General features: G+C 41.4%; 4 protein-coding genes across 4 annotated transcripts; 2 read left to right on the forward strand and 2 right to left on the reverse strand.

The window, feature by feature from the left end:
- Window positions 1–3880: 3880 nt before the first annotated feature.
- On the reverse strand, window positions 3881–10390 carry N7479_007876 (ATPase AAA-type core; the record flags this gene model as incomplete). Its single annotated transcript, XM_057255570.1, is given in 15 exon segments — window positions 3881–3934; window positions 3988–4035; window positions 4069–4167; window positions 4240–4350; window positions 4456–4581; window positions 4624–4731; window positions 8933–9043; window positions 9062–9223; window positions 9319–9385; window positions 9411–9501; window positions 9556–9702; window positions 9755–9858; window positions 10043–10140; window positions 10192–10297; window positions 10317–10390. Coding segments are annotated over 15 exon segments (1506 nt in total), but the record flags the coding sequence as incomplete, so codon positions are not given.
- A 7938-nt stretch (window positions 10391–18328) lies between these two features.
- Window positions 18329–19602, reverse strand: N7479_007877 (3-deoxy-7-phosphoheptulonate synthase; the record flags this gene model as incomplete). Its single annotated transcript, XM_057255571.1, has 3 exons — window positions 18329–19396; window positions 19454–19509; window positions 19560–19602. 3 exons carry the CDS (start codon window positions 19600–19602, stop codon window positions 18329–18331), a joined length of 1167 nt encoding a protein of 388 aa, XP_057109433.1.
- A 747-nt stretch (window positions 19603–20349) lies between these two features.
- N7479_007878 (HPP family protein) lies at window positions 20350–21044 on the forward strand (the record flags this gene model as incomplete). The annotated part of the gene is made up of 2 exons (XM_057255572.1): window positions 20350–20562; window positions 20613–21044. 2 exons carry the CDS (start codon window positions 20350–20352, stop codon window positions 21042–21044), a joined length of 645 nt encoding a protein of 214 aa, XP_057109434.1.
- Window positions 21045–23388: 2344 nt separating this feature from the next.
- N7479_007879 (cytochrome P450) lies at window positions 23389–25389 on the forward strand (the record flags this gene model as incomplete). Its single annotated transcript, XM_057255573.1, has 8 exons — window positions 23389–23611; window positions 23664–23907; window positions 23957–24101; window positions 24152–24267; window positions 24329–24602; window positions 24657–24977; window positions 25034–25125; window positions 25173–25389. 8 exons carry the CDS (start codon window positions 23389–23391, stop codon window positions 25387–25389), a joined length of 1632 nt encoding a protein of 543 aa, XP_057109435.1.

Here is a 25389-nt window from a genome sequence, read left to right on the forward strand (position 1 = left end):
TATATTCACTGGTAGATATAGGGGTGGCGGAGTATTAGAGAATACACGGATATAAGAGAACGCGGAGACAAATAAGCCAATAACGTCAAATAAACACTATCCTTCCTTTTCTACTAAGTGGTGTTCAATTTAATTAATTAATTAAACAATATAATTTCCTCGAACAAGTAAAACCCTCACCCAGTAACTTCCTTCACGTTTAACATTGAGAGGAGGGGAGGGCGGGAATACTGGAAAAAGCTAGCGAGACTTGACTCTACGTCATCTTGAGCATGGCTGACATCACTTATGGTGAGAATATGAGAGTTAGGAAGCACGCTGTGCTCCTATTGGCCTAAAGGCACTATAGAGCTAACATCCTCAAGGACCCTAAAGGAGAAGAGGAATCACAGATAACTCAAGAGAAGGAGAGGGCCAGCTCGTCAGAATGCTCGGCGCGAGTGATCGCGGTTGGGTTTGCGGGGTGGTTCTGGGGCATTCTGTTTAGCATGTGACCGCATCGAAATCTTCGATACGGTCACGTGTTACATGAACTCTGATTGGGGCTGGGCGGTGACCGATCTGAATGCAGTCTGCGGAGTACTCAACGAGACAAAAATAGACTTCTTCGGATAGCTATACTGCTGCAGTGAATTTTAATTCCTTCCTTGCGAGTCCTCGGTCGCTACCTTTATTTATCATTCTCTAACATGCAGGAGCTTCGACCACTAAGTGCTATCCATCCACTATATCTCTCTCCTAATCAGACACGTGCTTAAGACCCTCATTAACAAATGAGTTAACTAAGTTAACTCTCCCACCATACCAACGTAGATTAGGTAACTAAGTGGTCCTGAATCAGGACGATTACCTCAGCATCTGAGCAACTGGAAAAAACAGGTAAGGGCATGACGTCGTCGGAGCTCAGGATCGTTCTAGAGGTCGATTCGGGCGCCTCTTCTCCTGAGGAGGCGACCGTCAAATGGTTTGAAGCGGGCCACTCCTGCATGCTCCGGTTCGTCGTGTGCAATGGTCAACACACGTCCAGGATCAACCAATCCACCCGATTTCCACAATAACATTTCTTGAAGGGCATCCGTTTCCTCACTCTCCTATAACGAGAGCTTAAAACACGTTGAATCGGCCCCTAATGCCATCGGAAAGGACGGCGGGCGACTCTGATTGGAGTAAAGATAAGCGCTAACCGCTTTGGGCTAGTATGTATACCTGAAACGTGAGACCTGAGTCATTGTCTGGAAGAAAGCATTTTCCGAATCCCGGGATCTGCTGGCAGAAAGCCGATCGTTAGCCGGGCTCTGACGCACTTGCGTCAAGGCATGACTTACCCTTTTCAACAAATCGATGGCCAACCACAGCTCTCCAAACTACAAAGATCTTTACCTTGAAGCAGAAGAAGGACGGAAGCAGGCGGAAGAACGCGAGAGGCAGGAAGCAGAAAGGAGGCGATAAGCAGAAGAACGCGAGAAGCAGGAAGCAGAAGGGAGACAGCAGGAAGCAGAAGGGAGACGGCAGGAAGCAGAAGGGAGACAGCAGGAAGCAGAAAGTAGGCGACAAGCGGAAGAACGCAATCAACAGACCTCTTTCACAGAGCTCTTACAGAACTACCATGACCTTCTCTCCCGCCAGTTACGAGTCGAGACACCGTCTCGCTTAACCACTAGTAAAATACCCCTTCCGACCGGAAAAGACTGCCTAACTCGATTGGAATATTGGTCCGACTACCCAGAGCAGCTGCTTCGTGTCTATAAGTCTGTCTACCGGTATCTGCAGTCGGAGTTAGGGTAAGCGCTACGCTTATTTCTGTCTCTACCGGAGTTAGAAGGACTTAGCCGTCGGTTTGCTCGCAAACCACTTAGTAGCGAACAAGATCTCGAGGTATATAAGCGGTTTGGAGTGGAAGATCATATCTATAATATAATAGCCGAGTTATACAAAATACCAGCAGCCTATAACGAGTTTAGCCTCGGTAATAGAATCTAGTTCAGCAATCACACAAATTCTTTAAGCAGGAATAAAACCTTTGAAGCGGATATAAGCTAGCTGTTAAGCACACTATACCTACGACCAGACCAGTTCTATATTTATCGTGTCGACGGTAATATAACCACCGTACTGACGACCGTCGAGTATAAGCCGCCTCACAAACTGCCTATCGTAACTCTTCGTATAGGACTACGACCAATAGAGCTGTAGAAGGAAATAGTTAGATCAAATAAAATACCCACCGACTAGGATACGAAGCTAAGGTACAATACAGAGCGACTTATCTACTCTGCTATTGTCTAAGAATACTATATAATAATTTAAGAAGGGCTCGAATATTCCTATCTGATAAATAGAATTGCCTATATCCTACTTCGTGTTCTATAAGACGATCCCACTACGTTATACTACTTTTTTTGTGATCCCTACAACGAAGTGGATATAGTAGGCGATATAAATCGTTAGCTATCGAAGATATCTATTACGAGGGTATTATACCTTTATTTAATAGCCTTCCGTTTACCCACCCGTAGGTAAGAGTAGAGAAATCGCTTACGTCCCGATCTTTATATATAGGAAATAAGCTTTGAATATACGCGATTATAAATCCCGAGAAGTGAATTACAGTAGGTTCCTCACTCCGATAGTACTAACCCCTAGTTCCTAAGCCCTAGATCTAGTTTGTCCTATAAATTACCGTCGTTATCTCCGCTGCTGTCTCCCTTAGAGGGCTGTTAAGTGCCTATACGCTCTTAAATAAGCTGTGTACCTTCGGAGATCCGGCTGCGCTCGCGGTTACCTAACTCGTCCGGGTCCGATATAAATTAACTATCTAGCTATAAGCGGAGGATCAGTTAAGTTACACCTTTACCGTCCGCTCGACGATTAGGTCGCTAGTAAGAGTTAGTGTATAATCACGAAGATTATTCCCGACGCTACGCACAATTTTATATATAGCGATATTTACTCGGCCTATAGACTAGGAAATCCCTAGATAAGCTATATCTAAATATAGATTATTACCGCCGGGGTTAAGATAACCCGACTCAGTATCCTATCTCGGCTGAAGATTTAATACTTTTACTTAAGGGCTAATTAGACGAAAATATCGATCGTTATATTCCTCTTAGCGGTTATAGCTCCTATAGAGCCCTGTTTAAATTGACTTATACAAAATATAGTTATACGGTTATCGGTAAAGGTACCACTTCGGAGTTATAGAAAGAAGTTTCACGCGAAGCGTAGGTATATCAGATCCTGCGTAAGGCTTAAGGATCTACTGTTCCTATCTTTTTAGGAACAATTGACTTAGTAAAAATCTACTTTCTATATAGTGCTGGACAGATCCACTATATACTTATACTGGGCTGGGGCGGTAAGTATACGGCTACGATAGAACTAACGTAACGGCTTCGCCGCGAGATTTATAAATCGAATAAGGAAATAAAAGCTCTCGGGATAAAATATAACGACCTTAGGTAAGACAATATCCTTTAGAGTGAAGAGCTCGGGTATACTTTAATTATCGACTTTTACCGTTCTACCCCGAGATACCGACCGGCTAAGCAGCGACGGAGGGCCGCAAAACGATAACTATATCGAGTGGATATAGGAGATATAAAACGTCTTCGGGTTTTATAATAAGGAAATCTATTTTCTACCTATTAAATTGCAAAGGTTTATTTAATTTCAATACCTAGCTAAGACTGTTATATACTAACCGAAAATATTGAAATAAGCGCCTAACCGCTCGGCTACCTTAAGGAACGAGATTATCTATATAACTTTCCCGGGTATACTGTTAGATATATATTCTATTAGTAGGCCTCTCTCTGCTAAACTCCTTTAAAAACTTCTTATTTAATTCGGCGGCTAACTTTAAGTATTTATAGTTTACCTAGTTAACGTCAGCCTCAGCGAGAGCGTATATAATTGCTGCGATATTTTTAATCTGGTTTGTAATTAGTCAGTAAGCGATATATTCAGTGCCACTCGGATACCTACCTCTCGTCTATTCAGAGCTAAAGACTCCAATCGTCGGAGTTCGTACTCCTTAACAATAGTAGGTCCTTATATTGTATATACCTTAGACAGAAAAGTTAACCAGAGATCTCTGCGAAACTCTCTCGTTAAATTCTTATACTCAATAATTAAATAGATCCGGCTGAGAATTATATTATTAAACTAGATACCCCGATTTAAAGTTAAGAAAAGAATTCCTTAATAATATTCCAGCTTTCGGAGGAAAATAGTCACAAGGCGATTGTAGGTATCGTAGTAAGATATACGCTGCTCTATAAATACGTCTACCTTATCTAAGAGAAGTACAGTATTAAAATATTTAGCGATCTTAAATACTGTTTTAAGCTGTTACTTAAGTGTATTGGAATCTCCGTGGTTAATAATAAGTTCGCCTATAGATATCTAGAAAAATCAGTGACACCAAAATCAGCCGAGCTGGATAGTTTATACCGAATAGAGGGGGAGCTTAAAATACTCCGAGGTTACCTTAACCGTAAAAGTCTTTCCGACTCCCGGTGGGCCACTAGTATAAGTTAGGTTAGGAAGTCTTGATATTATAGACGCTTTACCGATATACTTTAGAAGAATATTAAACCCTTAGCCCTTTCTATTAATTACGTTGTCGAACGGTACCGTCGGTATTATCCCTAGGCGGGTTTTCGCTAATAATAAGAGGATAGTCTTAGTCTCTGAAGGGATCTTTAGGCAGTCGAACGACTCGGGTGTCTAAACTATATCCCTAAGAGCACTAACTGCGCACTCCACTAGAATTATATTAGTCGGATACCAAACTATTGTTAGTCGCGTTATATACAGAATATTTTCTCCTTAAAACTAAAATAGTAGACTATTAGGTAGGCGACCAGTAAATCGGCCTCGCTCAGCTTTTATATATCTACACTGTCTCCTCGTATTCTCTCCTTCTCCCGCTTACGGTCCTCTATATATATTATACCTATATTAATTAGACCTCATAACCGCCCGCGAGCGGCCCTCTGAGGGCCGCCCGCAGACCCGCACTTTTGCGGGCGGAGGGCAAGCGACGCCTACCCGCGGGTCGGGCAGGTTATTTTCTTGCCCTCAGAGGGCGGCCCTCCAAACATTTTGAGGGCCGACAAACAGGACAAACAGGGAAATCCCTAGAGTTGCATAAAATATGCATTTCTCAGCTGTATTATTTAGTATTTGGTTTACAGCTTAGTATTATAGAAAATAAATATAACCAGGAGTAATCATTTAAACAGGCTAAATAACATCAAATCTTAATAGAAATATCTTATTCTTTGAGGAACTAATATACGTTATATAGCTTCAAGTTCTACGGCGTTTATCACTCTCAATTTCATAACCATCAAGCTTACTTGAGCGCTTCCGAACCCTCCCTGAATGCCGTTGTGTATAAGGCAACTCAGGCTCACCATCCGCATCCTCCTCCTGCTCTTCAACCTCGAGCTCCGATTGAGTCCGCTGCCTCCGTTGTGATTGACCTTGATCAACTACCACTTCGATAGTACCATCCTTATCCTCCACGTCCTCGTAAGTATCACTGCCCTCGTCATTATCACTTATAGGGTCAAAATGATAAGTATTGGTTATATCACTCTCCTCTTGGTTGGCTTATATCTCTTTATATAAAAGATACTTATTGATCAAAGCTCGGTGGGTATCTTCGATCTCAAATTTTGATATACACATAAACATTATTAGATCTTGAACTGTTGATACCTTTAGAGAGCCTCGTCGGTAGTGATAGATATCCCTAGCGGAGTTGAAAAGGCGTTCTACACCCGCCCCTGTAGCTGGTATTGATAGTATATCGCGTGCAAGGTTTACAAGAGTAGGGTACTGATACTGATACTCTTTCCAAAATATACAGGTAGGCGTTCGTATAATACCTTAAATATAAGTTAATATAGGGTAGATAACAAAAAGATATAACTTACCACTGTCAAGGTATTCCTTAAGCTCATCATATTCACTCAATACTAAGGGCTGGGACCCTTCTACTCCGTATTCTATTTCAAGCTCTAAAATCGCGATTGCGGATAATCGAGCTCTGGATAATGATTATATATCTGAATGAAGTTTCTTATAGGACTGAAAGTATTCCTCAAGACTTACTCGATAGATTACACACCAGTTATTAACCGGATTATCCCAGTCCTTTCCTTTAAAAAAGTCAAGCTTTTGTTGGGGTGAGAGAATAGTGCCAATTGCGTAAAGATTGTTATCAATTTGATCGGTCTAGCTATAATATTGCGAAAGCTTCTTCTCTGCTGCCTCAAGAGAAGCAAGTATAAGCTGCTTCCATGCAACCTTCTTCCGTTTTAAAACAGTCTTTAACTTTTCAAGGTGGTTAAAGAGCTTGTTGTAGATATTAAAGATCAGGTGAATACTAACATCCTTAGTTTTAGAAAGAAGAGTGGTGAATTTGAAGAAAGGCTGGGTGATCCAAAGAAGATAGTCAATCTATCGCCACTCTTCTGGACTTAGTGTAAAGTGTTCCTAGTTATACTGAGCGCAGAATTGATCAAAGGTTGATTGGAGCCGTTTAGCACGTCGGAGCATCAAAAATATCGAATTCCAGCGAGTTCGGATATCCTGGATCGGAACAAGCTTTGGCTCCTCAGTTTAAAGGTTATAGAATGACTCTCTCCGTTGTAGACTTACGTTAATGTAGATAGCAAGGTTTCGGACCTATATAAGAATAGAAGGATTAGTATAATAAAAAAAGTAGAGTTATAGGGATATACCTTATTAAGCGTATCAACAATTTCTCTTTTTTGTTGCCTTACACGAAGAGAGCGAACACGGTCGTCAGACCAGTCCATCTCCGCACTCTCATTCTTTAGAATTGCCTTTATCTTCCCAAGAAGATCATTCAGACTAAGCTGGATAATATAGGCAATACAAGGAACCCGAACGATTGTAGCACCATTGTTTAGCTTAAGCGACTAGAGTGATTCTTAGATACTTGCTATCATAGTATTATTATTTGATATATTGTCAGTAGTGACTGCAAGTACTCGATCTGCAATCTTATACTGATAGAGGAGCTTTAAAACCACGTCACTTAGGTTGACACCTAAGTGTGAGCCAGATAATAGTTCAAATCCAAGAAGAACCTCTCGATACTCCCAATGCTAGTCGAGGAAGTAGCCAGTAACAGCTATAAAGGCCTGTCGAAACGGAGATATCCAGCAATCTAATACAATCGAAAGCTTTGCATTGGGAGGAAGCTTGTTAAGAATAGACTGTTGCTGTTCCTGGATATACCGCCGTAGTCGAGACCGCATTGTGACCGCAGAAGGGATCTGTGGTTGTGTCGGGGTAAGTCGGGCAAAGTTAATAACTTCACGAAATTCTGGGTATTCAATAAACTTAAAGGGGAGACGGGAGAGGGTAAGTAGTTGTAAGAGCTTCTGTTCCTATACCTCTTGCGTAAAAACTGTTGACTTGCTTAGTACGTTCTGCGCCTATTAATCCAGAGAGTTATTAGTAAATAAATAATAGAAAAATTGTATAATATATACGGTATTCATAAGTAGTCCCTTAATATTACCCTTCTGGGTACTGGATTTACGACAAGTCGGTCCAGCTAAGTGTCGATGAAGTGCAGTTGTTCTATACCGCCCATTTGCTGGATAATCGAGGACTTTATAGCATTGACGATATATTGCCCCTGGTTTACCAGTTTTTGCATCAGCCACTTGATCAAATTGCTCCCAGCAAGTGGCTGTCCGGTTACCATTCCAGTTTAGTCGTTTTTTTGTCTTTCCAAACTCAGTCTCCAACCACTAGGAAACAAAATCATCTTTTGATATATCGGTGTATAGAATAAACGCTATTGATCGACCTAGGCCAACACGCTGAAGTGAAGAAGGAATTGAAGGTAGAGGAATTGGGGTAAGAAACCCAGAATTTAAGGTGGTATCAAATGTCTGCTGGCTTTCGGAAACCTCAGGGGTTAGGAATTGCTCATTCGGAAAGCAGAGAAGAGGGTCGACTGAATTTGTAGGATCACCGTCGTAGATAGATAAGGAATAGATATCTAAGAACTGAGAAATTTGAGACATTGTTAACCAAATAATCACTTGTAGATTATATCTTAACAACGGGATAGGAATCAGAAGGTAGATATACCAAGAAAATTAACAAATCCTAGTAAATAGAATTGATCAACTACCCTGAAGTTCAGCTCACTAGGTAAATAGTAAATATATCACAATTTGATCCACTTTAACTTAAGATAATCTCTATAATTGGCTAGATTTACTAGGCTAATTGAGGGCCGCCCTCATCCAGCCCTCAATCCGCCCTCGGAATATACGGGCCGCCCTCAACCCACCCTCAACCCGCCCTCAAAAATCAGTATTCAGATAAGAAGTATATACCCCAGGTCTAGCTGAAGTTGCAAATATATATTTCTCCAACTCCATCATCTAATATTGACAACCTTCACAATTGACAACAACCAATATACTTAAAGATACTAAGAATATATAATATCATTATTACCTGCCATGATTTATCGTAATACAACTCAATTTCATAAAGTTTCTTGATGCTGATAAAGAAATGGATTGTAAATATAACATTCAAACCAGAACACCGTTAAATAACCGTAATTTAAAGTGATGAGTTAGCACTTTTATACATCTAAATTAGGAAAGGTCAACTTTTTTTATGTAAACGAGGGCCGATGAGGGCCGCCCTCGAGCGGCCCTCAGAGGGCGGAGGGTCGGGTGAGGGCAGGCAAGTATCCGCCCTCCGCCCGCGAGGGTCGGGCGGAGGGCGGGAGATTCCGGCCCTCTGAATGTTTTTAATGAGGTCTAATATTAATAACTGTAATTCTATTCTTTTCCCTAACCCCCTAGTCGTACAGTAACAGTCGGGAGTAGTTTAGCTGTATTTTATAAAAGAATACGGCGTCCACTACCACTCGACTGTTAACGTTAACTTTGATCGCCTTCCCCTTATTTATAAAGAACGTACTACCGTTACAGTGCCGAATATACGAGCCGGCCAAATCCCGAAACTTTTAGCCTCTTTTAACTAAGTCTTTCCGAACTTCCTTATACCTTAAATAACAGCGGAGAGGGAAGGCCTTAAGGCTCTCGATCGGCCTTAACCCCCGGAACTTTACTATACGCAGAAATATTCTAGCCTCGCCGAACTTAACTCCGTTATAATCGATAAATCGGCACTCGAGATTCCACTATATCTCGTTATTTTATATTATCTCTTCGCCCGCGTCGAATACGATATATCGCGGCTCTTTTATACCAATATATATAGTATAAATATAGTAACTAGGCTTAAAAAGCGCCTAAAGAAGGTTATATATAATATAACTGTGCTGCAATATTGATTCGAGACGCTGTAAAGTAGAAGTATATATATACTTAAGGTGGTCGATAAGTAAGAGGAGATACTCCGTATATACCGACTTATAGTCTAAACTGCTATCTATATTCTCCGTATATCTATCGAGCTCTAGGAGGAAATAAAAAAGGAAATTTTACTCGATCTAAATCTACGTCAGCGTACTCCTTAATAATAATACTATCTCAATTACCGATAGCTTATCCTCTATTAGGCTAACAGCCTTAATATTGTGCAGTATATCTCGCAGGATATCGCGTAGGCCTTCCGACTTGATATCTATAAATAGCACTACCTCCTTAGATATCCGGTCTGATTATACTATTAGTAGGTTTTCGGTCCGGTATACAAAGGTATTATATACCAATATATTCACAGACAACGAATATATATTCAGTATAGTCGTTAACACCACCGCTGGTCTCTACCGGTTCGGTGATCGTATATTTATATACTTCTTTATCCCAGCTAGACTATTGTTAGCTATCTAAAAAAGTAGAAGGGGTAGTTAGCTAGTGGCTTATACGTTTTTATAACTGTTTTAAAATAGGATTTTGATACCTATTTCTCAAACGACTTAAAATTATCCGGTATAGTATAGATCGAGCTTTCGAGATTAAGCCTATCTACCGCCTAGACCTTCTCTACCTACTTATTGCTAGAAAAGTAAGGCTGAGAAGGCTTAGAAGGCTTATTTACTATAGGAAGCTCAGCTGAAGAATATCCTTTGCGGATAACCTTCACTAATAACTGCTTTAGTTAAACTATATCGGGGCCTAATTAAGAATAGTACTAGAAGACAGGAGTGTTTAGAGGTTCTCGGTTAGTAAGACTGAGCAGCACACTTTCAAAGAGATACTTTAGATCCTCCACAGTATCTCGAGGTGTGGTCGATTCCTTCGTTAGGCTATCCGGCGGTGTTATACCTTAGTGACAGGGAGACGAAGTCTTTTTCGATACTATATACTCTGAAAGCAATCTTAGGCTGCTTTAAATAGGTACTATACTGTTTAATAGAATTTATTTATATAATAGAGAAGAAAGGTTGAATCAGCACAGTAAAAGCTGATATAAATATAAACGAAGAACTTAATAAGGCCGAGAGGTACCTCCTATTTTATATCTTCGTCGCCCACCCTACCCTATATAAAACCCTTTAACAACTTTAATAAAAGTACGCTGTAGATCGTATAAACTTGGATAAACAGTCTTAAAGGGATTGAGTTATACTTATAGGAGTAAGCCTATCTCTACTGTCTAGGACGGCTAAGATAGATAGGTATAAAGAATCTGCACGTCTAGTTTTGAGAATATATACCTTTAAGACTGTGATATAAGAAAGTAATACGAAATATCGTCGAATATTCAGCGATATTTCGACGAAATTTCGATAAATTTATATAGTTTAATCTTATCTCGGATTGATATTTCAGAGGGAATAAATAATTTTACAGAGATTTAGGTAAATTATTCTAAGTTCGAATTTTATTGTTCTTATTATATTGATCTTAAAGATAGCGAAAACTTTTGATCTTTAAGCTCAAAGATTATTGTTATTGTTACTTGATTAGGTCTTAATAGGAGACCAGCGCCTAACCCTTCGGGTAAAGAACGTTTGTTACGTAATAATATAAAGACGGATTTTATTCTACCCCTTATCTACCCACTTATTTATTTACCAGCGTATTATAACGACTGTTGCTTAACTTAAAAGGTAATACAGCCCTAAATAACTGTAGTTATTAATCCTTAACGGAAAATTCGTGTTACTTAAAACGAAATAACTCAAAAGTAACGTCGTTAGTGATTATCCTTAATCTTATTAGACTAAGCGGCGACGTAAGTTAAGCGCGTTTACTTCTTATCTAGCGTATATATAATATATTCTAATATACAAAAGTATTTATTCTCCCCGATAAGTTTGGATTCTACTAGAAAAGTGTATACAGAGACCAGTACAATAGATAAGGTAGCCAAAAAAGTTCGCACCGAAAGCTTATCAGACAGCGGGATTCTCGAAGAATATAAGAAAGAAGTGAGAATAATATATTAGATATTTATCTATAAGAAGAATACTAATTACCTAGGTAATATATAACTTATACGATCGAATAAACTAGATAACTCTATTAAAAGGTATTTAGACTACCCCTCCACCGAGAACGGTTACAATTGTCGTGGATATTGTTCAGAATAGAGGCGCTATACAGATATTCGAGAAAGAAAGCGGTAAATACGTCGACGGAGTTAGAACCGAGGAGGAAGGCTTTCGGATTATTATTCTATAGAGAGACACTTAGCGCTTTAGAGTATCGGGTGTCGTTAAAGTTAGGTATATAATAGCAAAGGATACAGATTAGTTTAGCGGCTAGTTCTATATTACTAATAGACAGTGTAAGATTAATTGATCTGTTAGCTCGTTACTAACTAGAATTGTAATAAAAGATATCGTGTTCACTCTATACGTATCTATAAGCTATACTGCGCCTAATATCTAGCCCGATTCTATAATATCTCGAATATCTTATACGTTAAGCTCGTATATATCTCCGGTCAAAGGGCCTTTAGGTCGATTTAGCTAGTAATTATCCACTTTGTGCTAAGGCTATACCTATATCTTACCGCTTCCCGGGTTAAAATATTAATAAATCCGGCGACGTAACTACCGCAGGTAGCCCTTCACTATATTAGCTAGCAGTATAACCTATAAGATTTAGATATTATACTAAAGATCGGTTAAATGATTTAGAAGCTTCCTTAACCCCGCTCCTAATACTCGAGAGCGTTATAAGACTCGGAGACTTAGTTCACCGTTCTATTATCGGCTTATAAGGGAGCCTAGGGAGCCTCTAGGTAGAGAGAAAAACTGAGATACTAACGTATAAGCTATCGGAGTATAGGGTTATTAAGGTTAGAGTGATTTTAGATCTTATATAGAAGATTAAGTCGTATACTCTCCTTCGCGATAGCAATTACCGATAGTCCTAAGCTAATAGCACAAAGAACGACTATAGATAGACCGTTCAGCTATAGAACCTTACGGAGGAAGTTAAGATAAGTCGACTATCGACCTACTCCGATAGAGTCCTAGGGTAGGTACCTATTCCTCAGTAATATAGCGGCTACCTTAATTCTTTTCCTTTCTTTTTCTTTTACACCGTTCCGACGCTCAATATCTCTTAAAGCCTAGGAAAGCTGCTCTATAGCACTAGTAAGAGACAGAACTATACTTTAGAATATATAAGTGAAATTTTCGTCGAAAAGGAGCTAAGAGCGCGTCGATAAAAAGCGCTAAATACCACAAATCAATATCGAAAATCTGTCGAAAATCTGTTAAAATAGAGACGAAAGACCACCTTTTTATAGCCTTCTCTATTAAAATAGGTTACCGGGCTATGCTCTTATAGATTGATAGGACACTAGCGAGTGCGTATAGCTTTCAGCAATCTTATTGGCTGATACTCTTTACTATATTAGCCTAGATACGCTGAGGTCGAAAAAGGTAGGGTAGTCGTCTAATCTCTGGCTTAAGTGAAAAGATAACGTAACCTTAGTCCACTAATCCTATACGTACGAGGAATACCCCTTAAAGTTATATTTCGGCTACGTTAGAAAAGATAGGATAGCGCGAGGTACTACAATTAGATCTCCTCTCCTACCGATATAGCCGCTAGTCTAGATTATAGGCTAGGTACTAAGAAAGGGCTCGCCCTTAAAGCACTAGAGCCTCTTTCACTACCCTTAACTAATTATAGTATCTATTAATAGGTACCGCAGAGGTAGGTACTATAAGCGACCGAGCCCTTATACAGCACTCGAACCCCTTTAGATATAGTATTTATATTAGGGTTCCCCGCTCGACCTGTGTAACGTAATCTAAGGTATAAATATTGTAGGTAATATCGTATTTTTCTGGTCCTTAGTTACTTCTTAATTCTAAGTCTTAAGCCTAGAGATATATAATTCTGATTATACGATAAATATTAACCTTAACCTCTTTAATATCCCTATATACTGGACCTAGATAACTTCTAATATTATCTATATATATTTTTCTATTAGATCTTCCTAAGGTAAGCTAGTCTTTACTAGTAAATTTTAGCTTAAGACTAACTTAACCTATAGATAACTATTCGAGAGCTAATTGAAATCACCAATTCTTACCACTAGTCTTCAGTGTTAAATAGTATACCTAAGAAATCCTAGGACTGTATAGATCTAAAGTATAAAGACTCGATTGTATACCAGCCCCCTAAATAAGATTACCAAAATAATAGATAGTTATTTATCAGCCGGGGAAAGAGGGGGAAGGAGGAAGGAGGAGAAAGGAATAGATTTAAGGGAGTGTTAAGAAGTGTATTAGGATAAGTTTAATTTAACTAGTAGAGCAGTGTCTAAATTTAGTTAATAGACTTTCGAGCAGCACTAAAAATTTCCCTATAAATAGTTTCCCTACTTACTACGCTAGGATAACTATCGTAAAGAGAGTTTCGCTCTTAGTGGCTATAAATCTTAATCGGGTAGAGACTACTAATTTTAGAGTTTAGTTGTTTACGGGGACACAAGTACGTCGTTAGCGTCGGAAACTATAATATTTTACTATAACTACAATAACCGACTGTATACTTAAGGGCTGTTAGTAGCTAATCAATTCGCCGAAGGCGGAAGTAGGTTCGCGTGAAGTTACGTATAGTTTCCAATATAAAGATATTCGAGGCTACTAACTACCTTTCTCTTCTGCTAACTTAACACTGCTTTTACTAGCACAGCTTTACGGAACTTATATCTCTTATAAATATAGAAGTTATCTAAAAGAATAAGGTATTTAGAAGGATTGATAGTAAAATAAAATTTTCCTATATCTAGGTTTTTGTTCGGTAAGATAGTATATTATATTCTGGAAAATAGACAAATCGATTAAATTCGCTAAAGACACTGGACGATCTCTAGGAACTTAAGGAAATTCTAACCGGGGATAGGGGCCTAGAAGTAAAAACCGCTTAGTTAGCGATCTATATAAAAACACTAAGTCTCCTCGCGTATATCGACGGAAACCTTAAAAAGTAAATCGCTCGCGAAGTCGAAATATACGAAATTCTCCGTAAGAACCCCTATCCGAATATCGCGACCTACTATAGCTACAATAATACCCGCGGTCGAGTCTCTAGGCTATACTTTAGACGATATACGTTAACACTACTTAAAGTAGTCAATCCCTAACGTCTAGGTAAGGTCGCTTTCCTTTTAAGTGCGCGCGAACTAGTGAAAGCGAATATAAAAAGTAGCCTAGAAGGAATTTTGGCCGCTATTAAGTATCTCTATTCTTTCGGACTTATTTATAACGATATTAACCCTGCAAATATTATACTTAGCGATAATAGTACGTTTATTCTTATCGATTTCGATAGCTGTCGATCTATCGGAGAGTTATTACGCGACACCGAAACGAAAAGAACCCGCTACTAGTATAACCCTACTGTCGATATTTCGCTCGAGAAAAATAATCTTAACGCTTTCAAAGATCTATAAATCTGGTTAACTAGATCGGCGGATAAGAAATTTATTTTTAAATAAATTGCTTTTTAGTAGTATTAACACCTAAGCTTACAGGACTTTAATCTTATATCTCCTTTAGATCACTCGTGATACCTAGGGGGAGGGAGTACAGCGTTAGATTTATAAATCGAATAAGGAAATTAAAGCCCTCGGTACAATATATAAAGAAGACCTTAGGCGAGATAATATCCTTTAGAGTGAAGAGCTTAGGTGTACTTTAATTATCGACTTTTACCGCTTTGAAATATCGACCGACTCTACAGTAACCTAGGGTAGTAAAATAACGACTATATAAAACTCTAAGCTATTACCTACTGGCTAGTATAGGTTATATATTAGTAAATATATTTAAATTAAGGAGTGAAAGTATAGGAATAACTAAAAGAGTAGGGGCCTAAGATCGATAGGCTAGGAAAAAGATAGGTAGGTTAGAGATAAAAAGGCGTACTAGCAGAGGGAGACCTAGATATCTTCGTAGTATTGTACTCAGTCACTACCCTAGGGAAGGAGTATAATTATTGATATAAAAGGATAGGATACTAGTATTATCCCAGTGGTTACGCTTCTAGGTAATAGGCCTTATAAGCTAGATATCGGATAACGCGGTATCTCCGGTAAAAATAAAAGGGGCAGTGCGTTAGGCTGAAAGTAAATATACAGTAGTCGGTAGGGGCTAGAGTAAAAAAAAGGGGGCGGCGACGAGTATAAAATAGAGAGACAGAAAAATAAAAAAGTAAGAGAAAAGGGAAGATAGGTCTTTTATATCGGAGAGTACTAAAGGGAGGTTACGTAACAGCGTATTAGGGCGCTAAACCTAAAAAGGAAAATCTAACCCAATATAGGAATTTATAGGTCCGCGGTTAATACTTATATTGAAACTTATATTAAAATAGATAGCTACGGAGGATATTGTATACAGCGAAGGGTCGATAGGCGCGAAATAAGATATACCCCGATAATATAGCCTCTCTTATTCGCGTCTCCTTAGTTTTCTAGACCGAGAGCTAGCCTTATAGCGTAACTTAGTTAAATAGTAGACTTAAAGGGATAATATATTTCGGCCTAGGAAGTGAGCCGTAATCTTAGACTATAATATAGCCTCTTTTTCCTTCAGCCGCACTAGCAGCGTATTCTTATCCGACGTATACGTATATTTCAATAGGGGGATAACCGCTATATAGGCTAGAGGCAGCGTTAGGCTAGGGTCGGGTACAAAAGTAAAGAAATATACCGGTTTCAGACTAGTATTAGACTCGACTATAAGGATAGCACTCCTATATAAACGCTAGATAGCACTAAGGCGATAAGATAAAATAGGAATAGAAGATTTCGAAAGGTCGGAAAGTAGACTAATTGAAGGTCTCCTTTTCTTCCTCTGCTAATACAGCTGTGCTGTATTATAGGGGGTATTCTTATCTTAGTGGTCGCCGGTACCTCGACCTAAGCGGAGTCGCTTCTTATATACTGCCGCAGCGGCCCTTATCTCGCTTTCTGTTCGGAGAGGCTATTTATATTACTGAGACAGAGTCCTTTGTTCCTCGCTCTTAGCGACGGAAGTTAGAGATAATAACCGACGGCTAGTCTAACACTAGGGCCTGATCTAACACTAGATATAATCCTATAACTTCCTCTGTTAGGCTATATAGCGACTGCTTCTTACTATCTTAAAATACGGGTGAAATTGAAGGCGCTAATATTCTATTTTAACAAAGTTTTAGAGATACTAATAGGGTTTGGCCGTATAATACAGTATCGACCGAGGTTAGGCGAGTGTGCGGTATTTTTGCTATTAGCTTATATTACGGTGGTATATTTTCGAGATTCGCCGATTAGGTATAGAAAGACCGGAGAGGCCGTCGATAACGATAGATAGGGGGTCTAGGTACTTATAAATAAGCGGTCGAGAGTAGGAGTATATAGTATCGAGGAGACTTCGCAATAAGGGAGGCTAGCGGAATATTAGACACTTAACGGTAAGGCCTTATCAGCAGAAAGTAAGCGATCTAGATAACTTTATAGACTTCTTCAGAAAATAGAGTATTAATACACAATATTGCTAGACTACCCTAGTGTTTCTACTCCTAAGCGACTAGATAGAATTGCAGCCTACGCTGGTTAGAACGACTAGGGAGTCGGATAAATCCTTCTTCTACTAAGAGTAGACAATCTTAACTAGATCCTGCAATCTAACCTATTGTAGTCGAGGACACTAGACTATACCAGTTTTATAGTCTATAAGTTATAGTTCACTAGTAAAAATTCCCGTAGTTACAGTCTTATATTAACTATAAGATACAGTATCGACTAAGGTCTAGGGTATATACGGTATTTTCGCTATTAGTCTATATAACCGAGCTGTGATTTCGAGTTTTTACCGATTGGGTGAAGAGGGACCGGAGAGACCGACAATAACGATAACTAGGCGTATAGCTAGGTAACCGGGAGCTATTCTATAAAGCCGGGGCTGTGCAATAAAACCTTAGGTGGGGCGGCGGGAGAGGGATATATAGCGTCGAGGGTATACTGGCACTTTGCAGATTTGAAGGGAGGCCCGCGGAATCAGAGATAAAAAGGCGCACTGGCAGAGGGAGACCTAGATATCTTCGTAGTATAGTACTCAGTCACTGCCCTAGGGAAGGAGTACGATTATCGACACGAAAGGACAGGATACTGGTATTATCTTAGTGGTTAGGCTTCTGGGTGACAGGTATTATAAGCTGGATATCGGATAAAGCGGTATCTCCAGTAAAAATGAAAGGGGCAGTGCGTCGGGCTGAAAGCGAATGTACAGTAGTCGGTGGGGGCCAGAGTAAAAGAAATAGGGCGGCGATAAGTGTAAGATAGAGTGGCAGAATAATGAAAAAGTAAGAGAACAGGGAGGAAGAGCAGCGAAGACGGGTCTTTTATGTCGGAGGGCATTGAAGGGAGGTTACGTGACGGCGTATTGGGGCGCTAAACCCAAAAAGGCAAAACTAACCTAATTCAGTAATTCATAGGTCCGCCGTTTACATGACAAATATTCCCTTGGCTTCCTCTTCTCGGTATCCCTATCTATCTAACCTATCAATTGTCAAATCGTGTGGTGGACAGAGACGAAGTAATGGCGTCATTCCCGACCGGACAGTTGGTGATACCTCACCAGTTGAGGGTCTGCCAAAAAAAAAAATACTTTTCTAATATCTTCAACTTCTGAAGAACTACACACGTATGTACTTTTTAGGTAGGCAGGTAGGTACGAACCAAAGCTTAGTAATGATGATAATTTGGGGGCCGAAAAATGTGAATTTTGATGACACTGGGCTAAGCAGAATTTTGAGCTTTTGGAAAGAAAAAAAAAACCTGAGACAACCACGAAACATTAAGCACCTAAAACGCACAAAACTCACACCAATTCAACAGCACTGATCTCTGTGATCTGCTTATCGAAACGGACGTGGCCTTTTCCAGCACACTCGATGGTTGCGGTCTTAGCTCCAAAACGTCTATACTGAACAGAATTTGCCAGCATTTGCAGAACATCCACAGTTGTCTCCCAGTCAATGCAAGCATCGGTGATACTGACTCCAGGCCGGAGCCCACTCGTCCCTTGCGAAGGCACCTTTTGATTGCCCTCATTGAGATTGCTCTCGATCATCACACCAACGATTGCAGTCTCTCCACTTGCAATCTGACCAGCCACATTCGTTGCCACAACTGCCTGGTTTCGATGGTTTTTCTCTGAGTTACCATGCGAACAATCAATCATGATGTTCTCCCGCTCGCCTTTCAGCTTCAGCGTCTGTCTCGCCCGGCCGATATGTTCCTTACTATAATTCGGGCCCTGATTGCTGCCTCGCAAAATAATGGACCCATGTTCATTCCCAGTGGTGCGAGTCACAGCTGCCATACCCTGTTTCGTGACTCCCAAAAATCTGTGAGGTTTGGAGGCAGCCTGGATAGCATCGATGGCGACGCCAACACTGCCGGATGTCCCATTTTTATACCCAATGGGAAAGCTGAGGCCAGATGCCAGCTCTCGATGCAATTGAGACTCCGTGGTGCGTGCACCAATTGCCCCAAGGGAAATAAATTCCGCAAGATACTGTGGCGAGATGGTATCAAGCATTTCACTGGCAATTGGGACACCCATATCGGTCAAGCTTGAGTAAAGCTGACGGGAAATGTGTAGTCCCTTGTTAATTTTATAGGACCCATCAATGTCAGGATCATTGATCAGACCCTTCCAGCCGACGGTGGTACGAGGCTTCTCCAAATAAGCACGCATTACGATGCAAAGAGTTGAAGAGAGTCTTTTAGAAAGTTCACGCAAGCGGGAAGCAAATTCCAATGCCTCTTGTGTGTTGTGAATTGAGCAAGGGCCAACGACCACTAGTAAGCGGTCATCTCGTTGTTCAAGGATATCGATGATCTGCTTTCGACTGGAGCGTACGGTTTCTAACGAAGATAGTGACTGTCCGATGTCAGTGATAACAATTCCCAATTTCCTAGTGAGATTGTATAGACTTACTGCGGGGATTTCTCGCTGAAGATACTCGGGGGCCAGCAATGGATCAAAGCCAACGACTATGTCAATCTGTCAATGCCGTTCCAGGTATGGATGAAATCTCACTAACTGCGTGTGTCTTCATGGACTTCGGAAACCCGTAAGAGAGGCATAGTTATCGCGAACAGTGAGTTGGCCTCTACAGATTTTGCTATGGGAAAATCACGAAATCCTTCTAGGACGCTCCGAGGGAACATAGAAATGTACGTAGAGGTCTTATAAAGATATCGGTGAGGCGCATTGAACATGAACACGACGGCGTTCCAGCCGCGTAGCACGTTGCGTTACATCCCGAAGTCCGGTGAGTGACATGTGCAAATCCTTCCCTCGCTTTCCAAGTATGTATTCATTCTCGAGCGAAGATATAGATTGAGGACGCTAGTCAATTGTTGCATGCCAAGGCGCTAATATAGCAGCTGGATAAATCAAGCAGAGCAAGCTTTGATTGGCAAAGGACAGTGCGGACCAAAGGGCTACCGGGCTCCCCTGTCATTGTCCCCATTCAGCCCGCGCAATAAATTCAGGGGTGGCCCGGACATTAGTCGGACGCGGCCATTGGGCCTGATTCCTCAAGAAAGTGAATTCCTAATTTTGTTACTTGACATGTATTTTTCCGGGCTTTGGTAAAGATGTATCAAATCCCGGTCACTTACTAGTCAGATCCCCAAGCTTTGGGATTTGCCGGGATTCGGACCGAGTCTCATGTCGTGATCGTACGGCCTTGAAATCCCCTTTCGAACAAAGTGTACATCACATGACCCCTCATTCGTTTTCTTTAGATCTTTTTAATTCTTCTACGTTTTACCTTGCTCCTAAAACCTCGTTCTCTGTAATTCTCATTCTGCCAAGGCTAACTAACAATGATCTCTGAGAAAGAGTTCTTGGCTCGCCTGCCTCCGGCCATCAGCCACTGGCTGGGCTATCGTGAGAGTGCACCCAAGCCTCCCTCAAAATATCTCATTCACTTCTGGTCGTTCATAGCCGCATTCTGTGGTCTATGTGTGGTGCAGGCTATATTCAATTACTCTTCCTACTTCATTGGACGTGGTGTCCCGGGTATCATTGCTTCCTACGTGCGTCTCCCTTTTTCTACGCGCCTTCTCAAATACTCATTTCTAGGTAGGGAGCATCGGCAGTCCTTGTATATGGTGCTATTGAGGCCCCTCTAGCACAGCCACGTGCTCTGATCGGTGGACATTTTTTGAGTGCTCTGGTCGGTATCTGCATCACGAAACTCTTCAGCCTAATGCCCGATGAAGAAAAGTTCAACTCTCTGCGCTGGCTAGCTGCTTCGCTTTCGTCCTCTGTTGCCATTGTTGTTATGCAGCTCACCGAGACAACTCATCCTCCAGCCGGAGCCACGGCCCTCCTTCCCGCAGTAGACGAAGCTGTGTGGGCACTATCTTGGTACTATTTGCCAGTTGTCTTACTTTCATCCACTATGCTCCTGGTTGTGGCTTTGATCGTGAACAATATCCAACGCCGTTATCCGGTGTTCTGGATCAGTCCACCCGCTCCAAAGCCCGTTCTTCCCCAGGCTAGCAATTCAAAATAGAGCTATGAGCGTTTATTGCCACGTGGCTATATAAATGTCGTGGGGTTGCTGGGGAATGATACTTTGTTGCATCGGTTGTTGCAATAAGTAAAAGGAAGTTGAGCGTGAATATGCTTGCCGTTTAGATGGCAAGTGCAGTGTCGGGATGGTATTTCCGACAAGCTTGTGGGGGCCTACTATGACCCCTTCGAACGACGGGTTTTTTTTATGACTTAGTAGAAGAACGTTGTATCCAACATATTATTTGGAGAATTAATTGTTCAAAATCAATAAGGAACCGGCAATCACCAAGGTCCGTATTCCGTAGGTACTGAGTCATAGGGTTTGGGCTCCCCAGATCCACGGCCTCGCTCCGACCCGCCTAGCCGTGGCGCACGGGTCGCCAAGGCGGCCAGCCACCCATGGATCTACAATTCCTAGAAGGTTCAGATCTGAGATCCGTATAATATTCCAAGGTTGCCATTCATGGATGTACCTAGGTATATAACCAAACCGCTCAATGGCAGAGACAATCTCTAGTATTCTACAACATAAATGTCATATCACGGCGTATTCTCGCGGCATCTCGGTCAATATCCGGTCGCTCTACGAAAAAATTTGCGATGGCTTGCAGTAGCGTTGCATTGGATCGAAGAAAAGCGGCACATGAATAAATTTAAAATCACCAATGTGATCAAAGTCTGCACGTTGTGTAGATACGTATTGGAGGGCGCCTCAATTCCACTATGCTCCGCTAATTTTTCTTCTGGGATCCTTTGTGCAGGGGTAAGCCAACCCGACCTTGCACGGAGAGTCCCGCAATTCAGCACTAAACTAGTTCTTTTGAAGTGAGTGATGATCTTTTGCTTCTTTTAGTCAATGAGAAGCAATAATAGCTACACTCTGATAGGACAGAATGGAAAGAAACGGACATATTATCCGAGTACAACGCCGAGTGGAGGGCAGTTTAGATGGTCTATAGTTGTGGACATAATTTCTGCTGCCACGCGGGTGAAGAGCCGCGGCATAAATGTTTCCAACCCGAACTACATACGTATTCTCCGTGGCAAAATTAATTATGCGTTGCTAATAAGAGAAGTTCGACGACGCATTGCTCGTCGGCCGAATAAATGCCGATGTACATGTTTATAGTGTCTGGATTGGAAAATGAGGTTGGGCCAGGATCGCCATGATTACTATATACTTGATGACTATTGGTGTGATCTCTATGACTAAATACTCTCAGTTTATATGTGCTTATATGTATATTTTATCCTCATGCAGTATCATTGCGGCATCACAAATACCCGCCCATTTTCTACAGCCCTGCGTTAGATAGGGTGGGGATCTCTATGTTTGCAGGCCTTGAATGATCAATGTGTTGTCCATCATCCATGTTTCCGGTATTACAGATGCAAGTACATGTATTTGAAGAACGGATCCGAGACTGGAGGCATTTTAGGAATAAAGAGGCCGGTGTCATATGCAGTCAGATTTTAGCTTCGGGATATAATCTGGCAGGGGATGGAATCCATCGTGATTCATCAGGAATAGCCGATGGCGTGAATCTCACGCAGATCGGACTTTGCCGAACACATATTATCTCTATAAGAGGCCTTGTATCATATTGTTAACTCAAGCGATAGTAGACTTTATGTTTTTGATGGTTGATATAGGCAAGATTATGTACCTGTACTACATACTTATATGCACATATCTACGTACTCTCAATTCTAGGTGGTATTTATATAAATTGTGCATCATAGCTTAAACCTAAACATTTAGCCTGATACACCCCACATTCTCTATAAGGGAATGCTGATGCACAACTAGCGTGACGGTGATCCTTCCACCTTCCTCATTCGAACAACAGGGGGGCACATTTACGAGCATCTACTCTGAACGACATCTTACTAGGTAGTGTATTACTTGAAGTCCCAGTTCGGGAAAGGGAATATATCCACCATAATCAGGACAATCCTTCGTCAACCGAACCGTCAAGAGCCATCGACCATGTCCATCAGACCCGCAAGTCGTATGATTGTATGACACGGCCCGCCGTCGCCAAGGAATGTTTTCAAGATATTCACATGTGAGGAAATTTAGGCTGGGCAAAGAATTTGACGTTACTTTGCCATATTCGGCTGGCATGGCCTCTTCGAGCTAATTCACGCCATGGTCTCTCTAGTTTGACGAAATCTCTCGCCCATGGCTCTCAGTTCGGAATTCCGTCTGTCCGAAGCAAATCTTTCTCTTGCCGCTTGTAAACAAGAATATGTAAGCGAGTGGGAATTCCTAGGGTGTATAAAACGGCGATGCCTCCATTGAAATTCTTGCTATCCAGATTATCAAATTCCTTGACGATATGTCTGCTATATACAACAGCACTGAGGCTTTGCTTAGCCCATTGCCTGTTGATTCAGCGTCCTGGTCTGTAGGTCTCGCCGCTGTGACCGAAGCAAGTTCGCCATTCCTGTGGACGCTCGTTGCAATTGTCGGAGCATCGCTTGTTGCCTGGTTCAGAAAGCCCTGGACTGACGAAAATGGTCATAAAATTCCTAATGGCCCGCTAGGGCTTCCTATCTTTGGTAACTCTACCGCTAATATATATGAAAGGTGGTTTTCTAATACAACTCACAGGTTCCTTTTACTCTTTGACTAGGTATCCAGAGTTGACTCTGGACTTTTGGGCCAAGAAGTTCGGAGACCTATATTCCATCTGGCTTGGAAACCAACTATTTGTCATTGTCTCTGACCCGAACATTGCCAAAGATCTCATGGTTACCAATGGGAACGTATTTTCTTCTCGCAAAGAAATGTTTATCAAAAGCCAGACTGTTTTTGCTGGTCGAGGTATCACTGCTACTCCATACAATGACCGATGGTAAGTCCATTCTAGCCTTCAACGAGGTTGTTGCTGACTATGATTGAAGGCGCAAGCACCGTCGTATTGCGGCCACATGGCTGAGCCAGCGTGCTGTTGACTCGTACTCTCCTGTCTTGGATCGCGAGTCTCTCTCGTTGGTAAAGGCATTGCTTATTGAAAGCAAAGGAGGCCTGGCCCCCGTGAACCCACAGGTATGTCAACCTAAGCCACTGATCTCAAGAACAAGCACTGATTCATAAAGCCTCATGCTGGTCGCTGTTCACTGAACAACATGACAACTATTACATTTGGTTTCCGTGCGGATAGTATCCATCACCCTCTGGTGGGACGGGCCTTGAAGCTCAGCCGTGAATTTATGTATGTATACGGCCTATGGAAATATTTATTGATCTTGCCAATCAACTGACTGAGCTACTAGGAACTGCACTGGCCCTATGTCAAATCTTATCGATTTTATTCCTATCTTGCAGTATCTTCCGACACCATTGCACAGACGTGCCAAGAAACTGCACAAAGGCTTGGTGGACACATATGGTGGGTTTATCAAGGAAACTGAACAGAAGATGAAGGAAGGCAAGAAGGTCCAAGACTGTTTAGCGAAAACGATGATCGAACTCCGCTACAAAGAGGACCTCGATGATTTGGATATGGCAATCCTTGCTTCAGCCTTCATGATCGGCGGTGTTGAGACAGTAAGTTACTGCCATGACAAACTCAGTTCAATGCATCACTAACACCTTATCCAGACTGCTGCTATTATGCAATGGTTCTCTGCTCTTATTCCTGCCTACCCTGAGATCCAGAAAAAGGCTCAGGAAGAGATTGATCGCGTCGTTGGACGTGATCGTCTCCCTGGTATTGAAGATGAAAAGAATATGCCGTATTGTCACGCCATCATCAAGGAGGTTGAAAGAGTTCATAATCCTTTCTGGCTAGGCACTCCCCACGTTGCCAGTGAAGATTTCGTCTACGAAGGGAAGTTCATTCCCAAGGATACTGTGGTCGTTCTCAATACATGGACTATGCACTATGATCCGGCCCGTCATTCTTCCCCCGAAAAATTCGATGTATGTCATCTCTGGCAAGTCCCTTGAATCCTTTATTTACTAACAAACGAAAAAAGCCTGAACGTTATATCGATGACCCCTTGACATCTGCTGACAGTGTCAATGTTGCCGACCCTATGAAGCGAGACCACTGGATGTTTGGAGCTGGGTAAGTACTACTCTGTCTATAATATAAACCTCGACTAAGACTCTTAGGCGTCGCATTTGCCCTGGAATGATTGTGGCTGAGCGTGAAATTTGGCTGACAATCTCCCGTATGCTCTGGGCATTCGATATGTTCGAGATTCCAGGAGAGCCTATCGATTTGAAAGAATACGATGGCCTCTCTGGACGCTCTCCAGTGCCGTTCCGCATCGGACTGAAGCCACGACATGAAAATGTTGCGAAGCTACTAGAGGGAATTGAAATTTAA

Source organism: Penicillium vulpinum (assembly GCF_028829585.1).
Source record: "Penicillium vulpinum strain IBT 29486 chromosome Unknown utg000003l_segment0_segment0, whole genome shotgun sequence".
Lineage (NCBI taxonomy): Eukaryota > Fungi > Ascomycota > Eurotiomycetes > Eurotiales > Aspergillaceae > Penicillium > Penicillium vulpinum.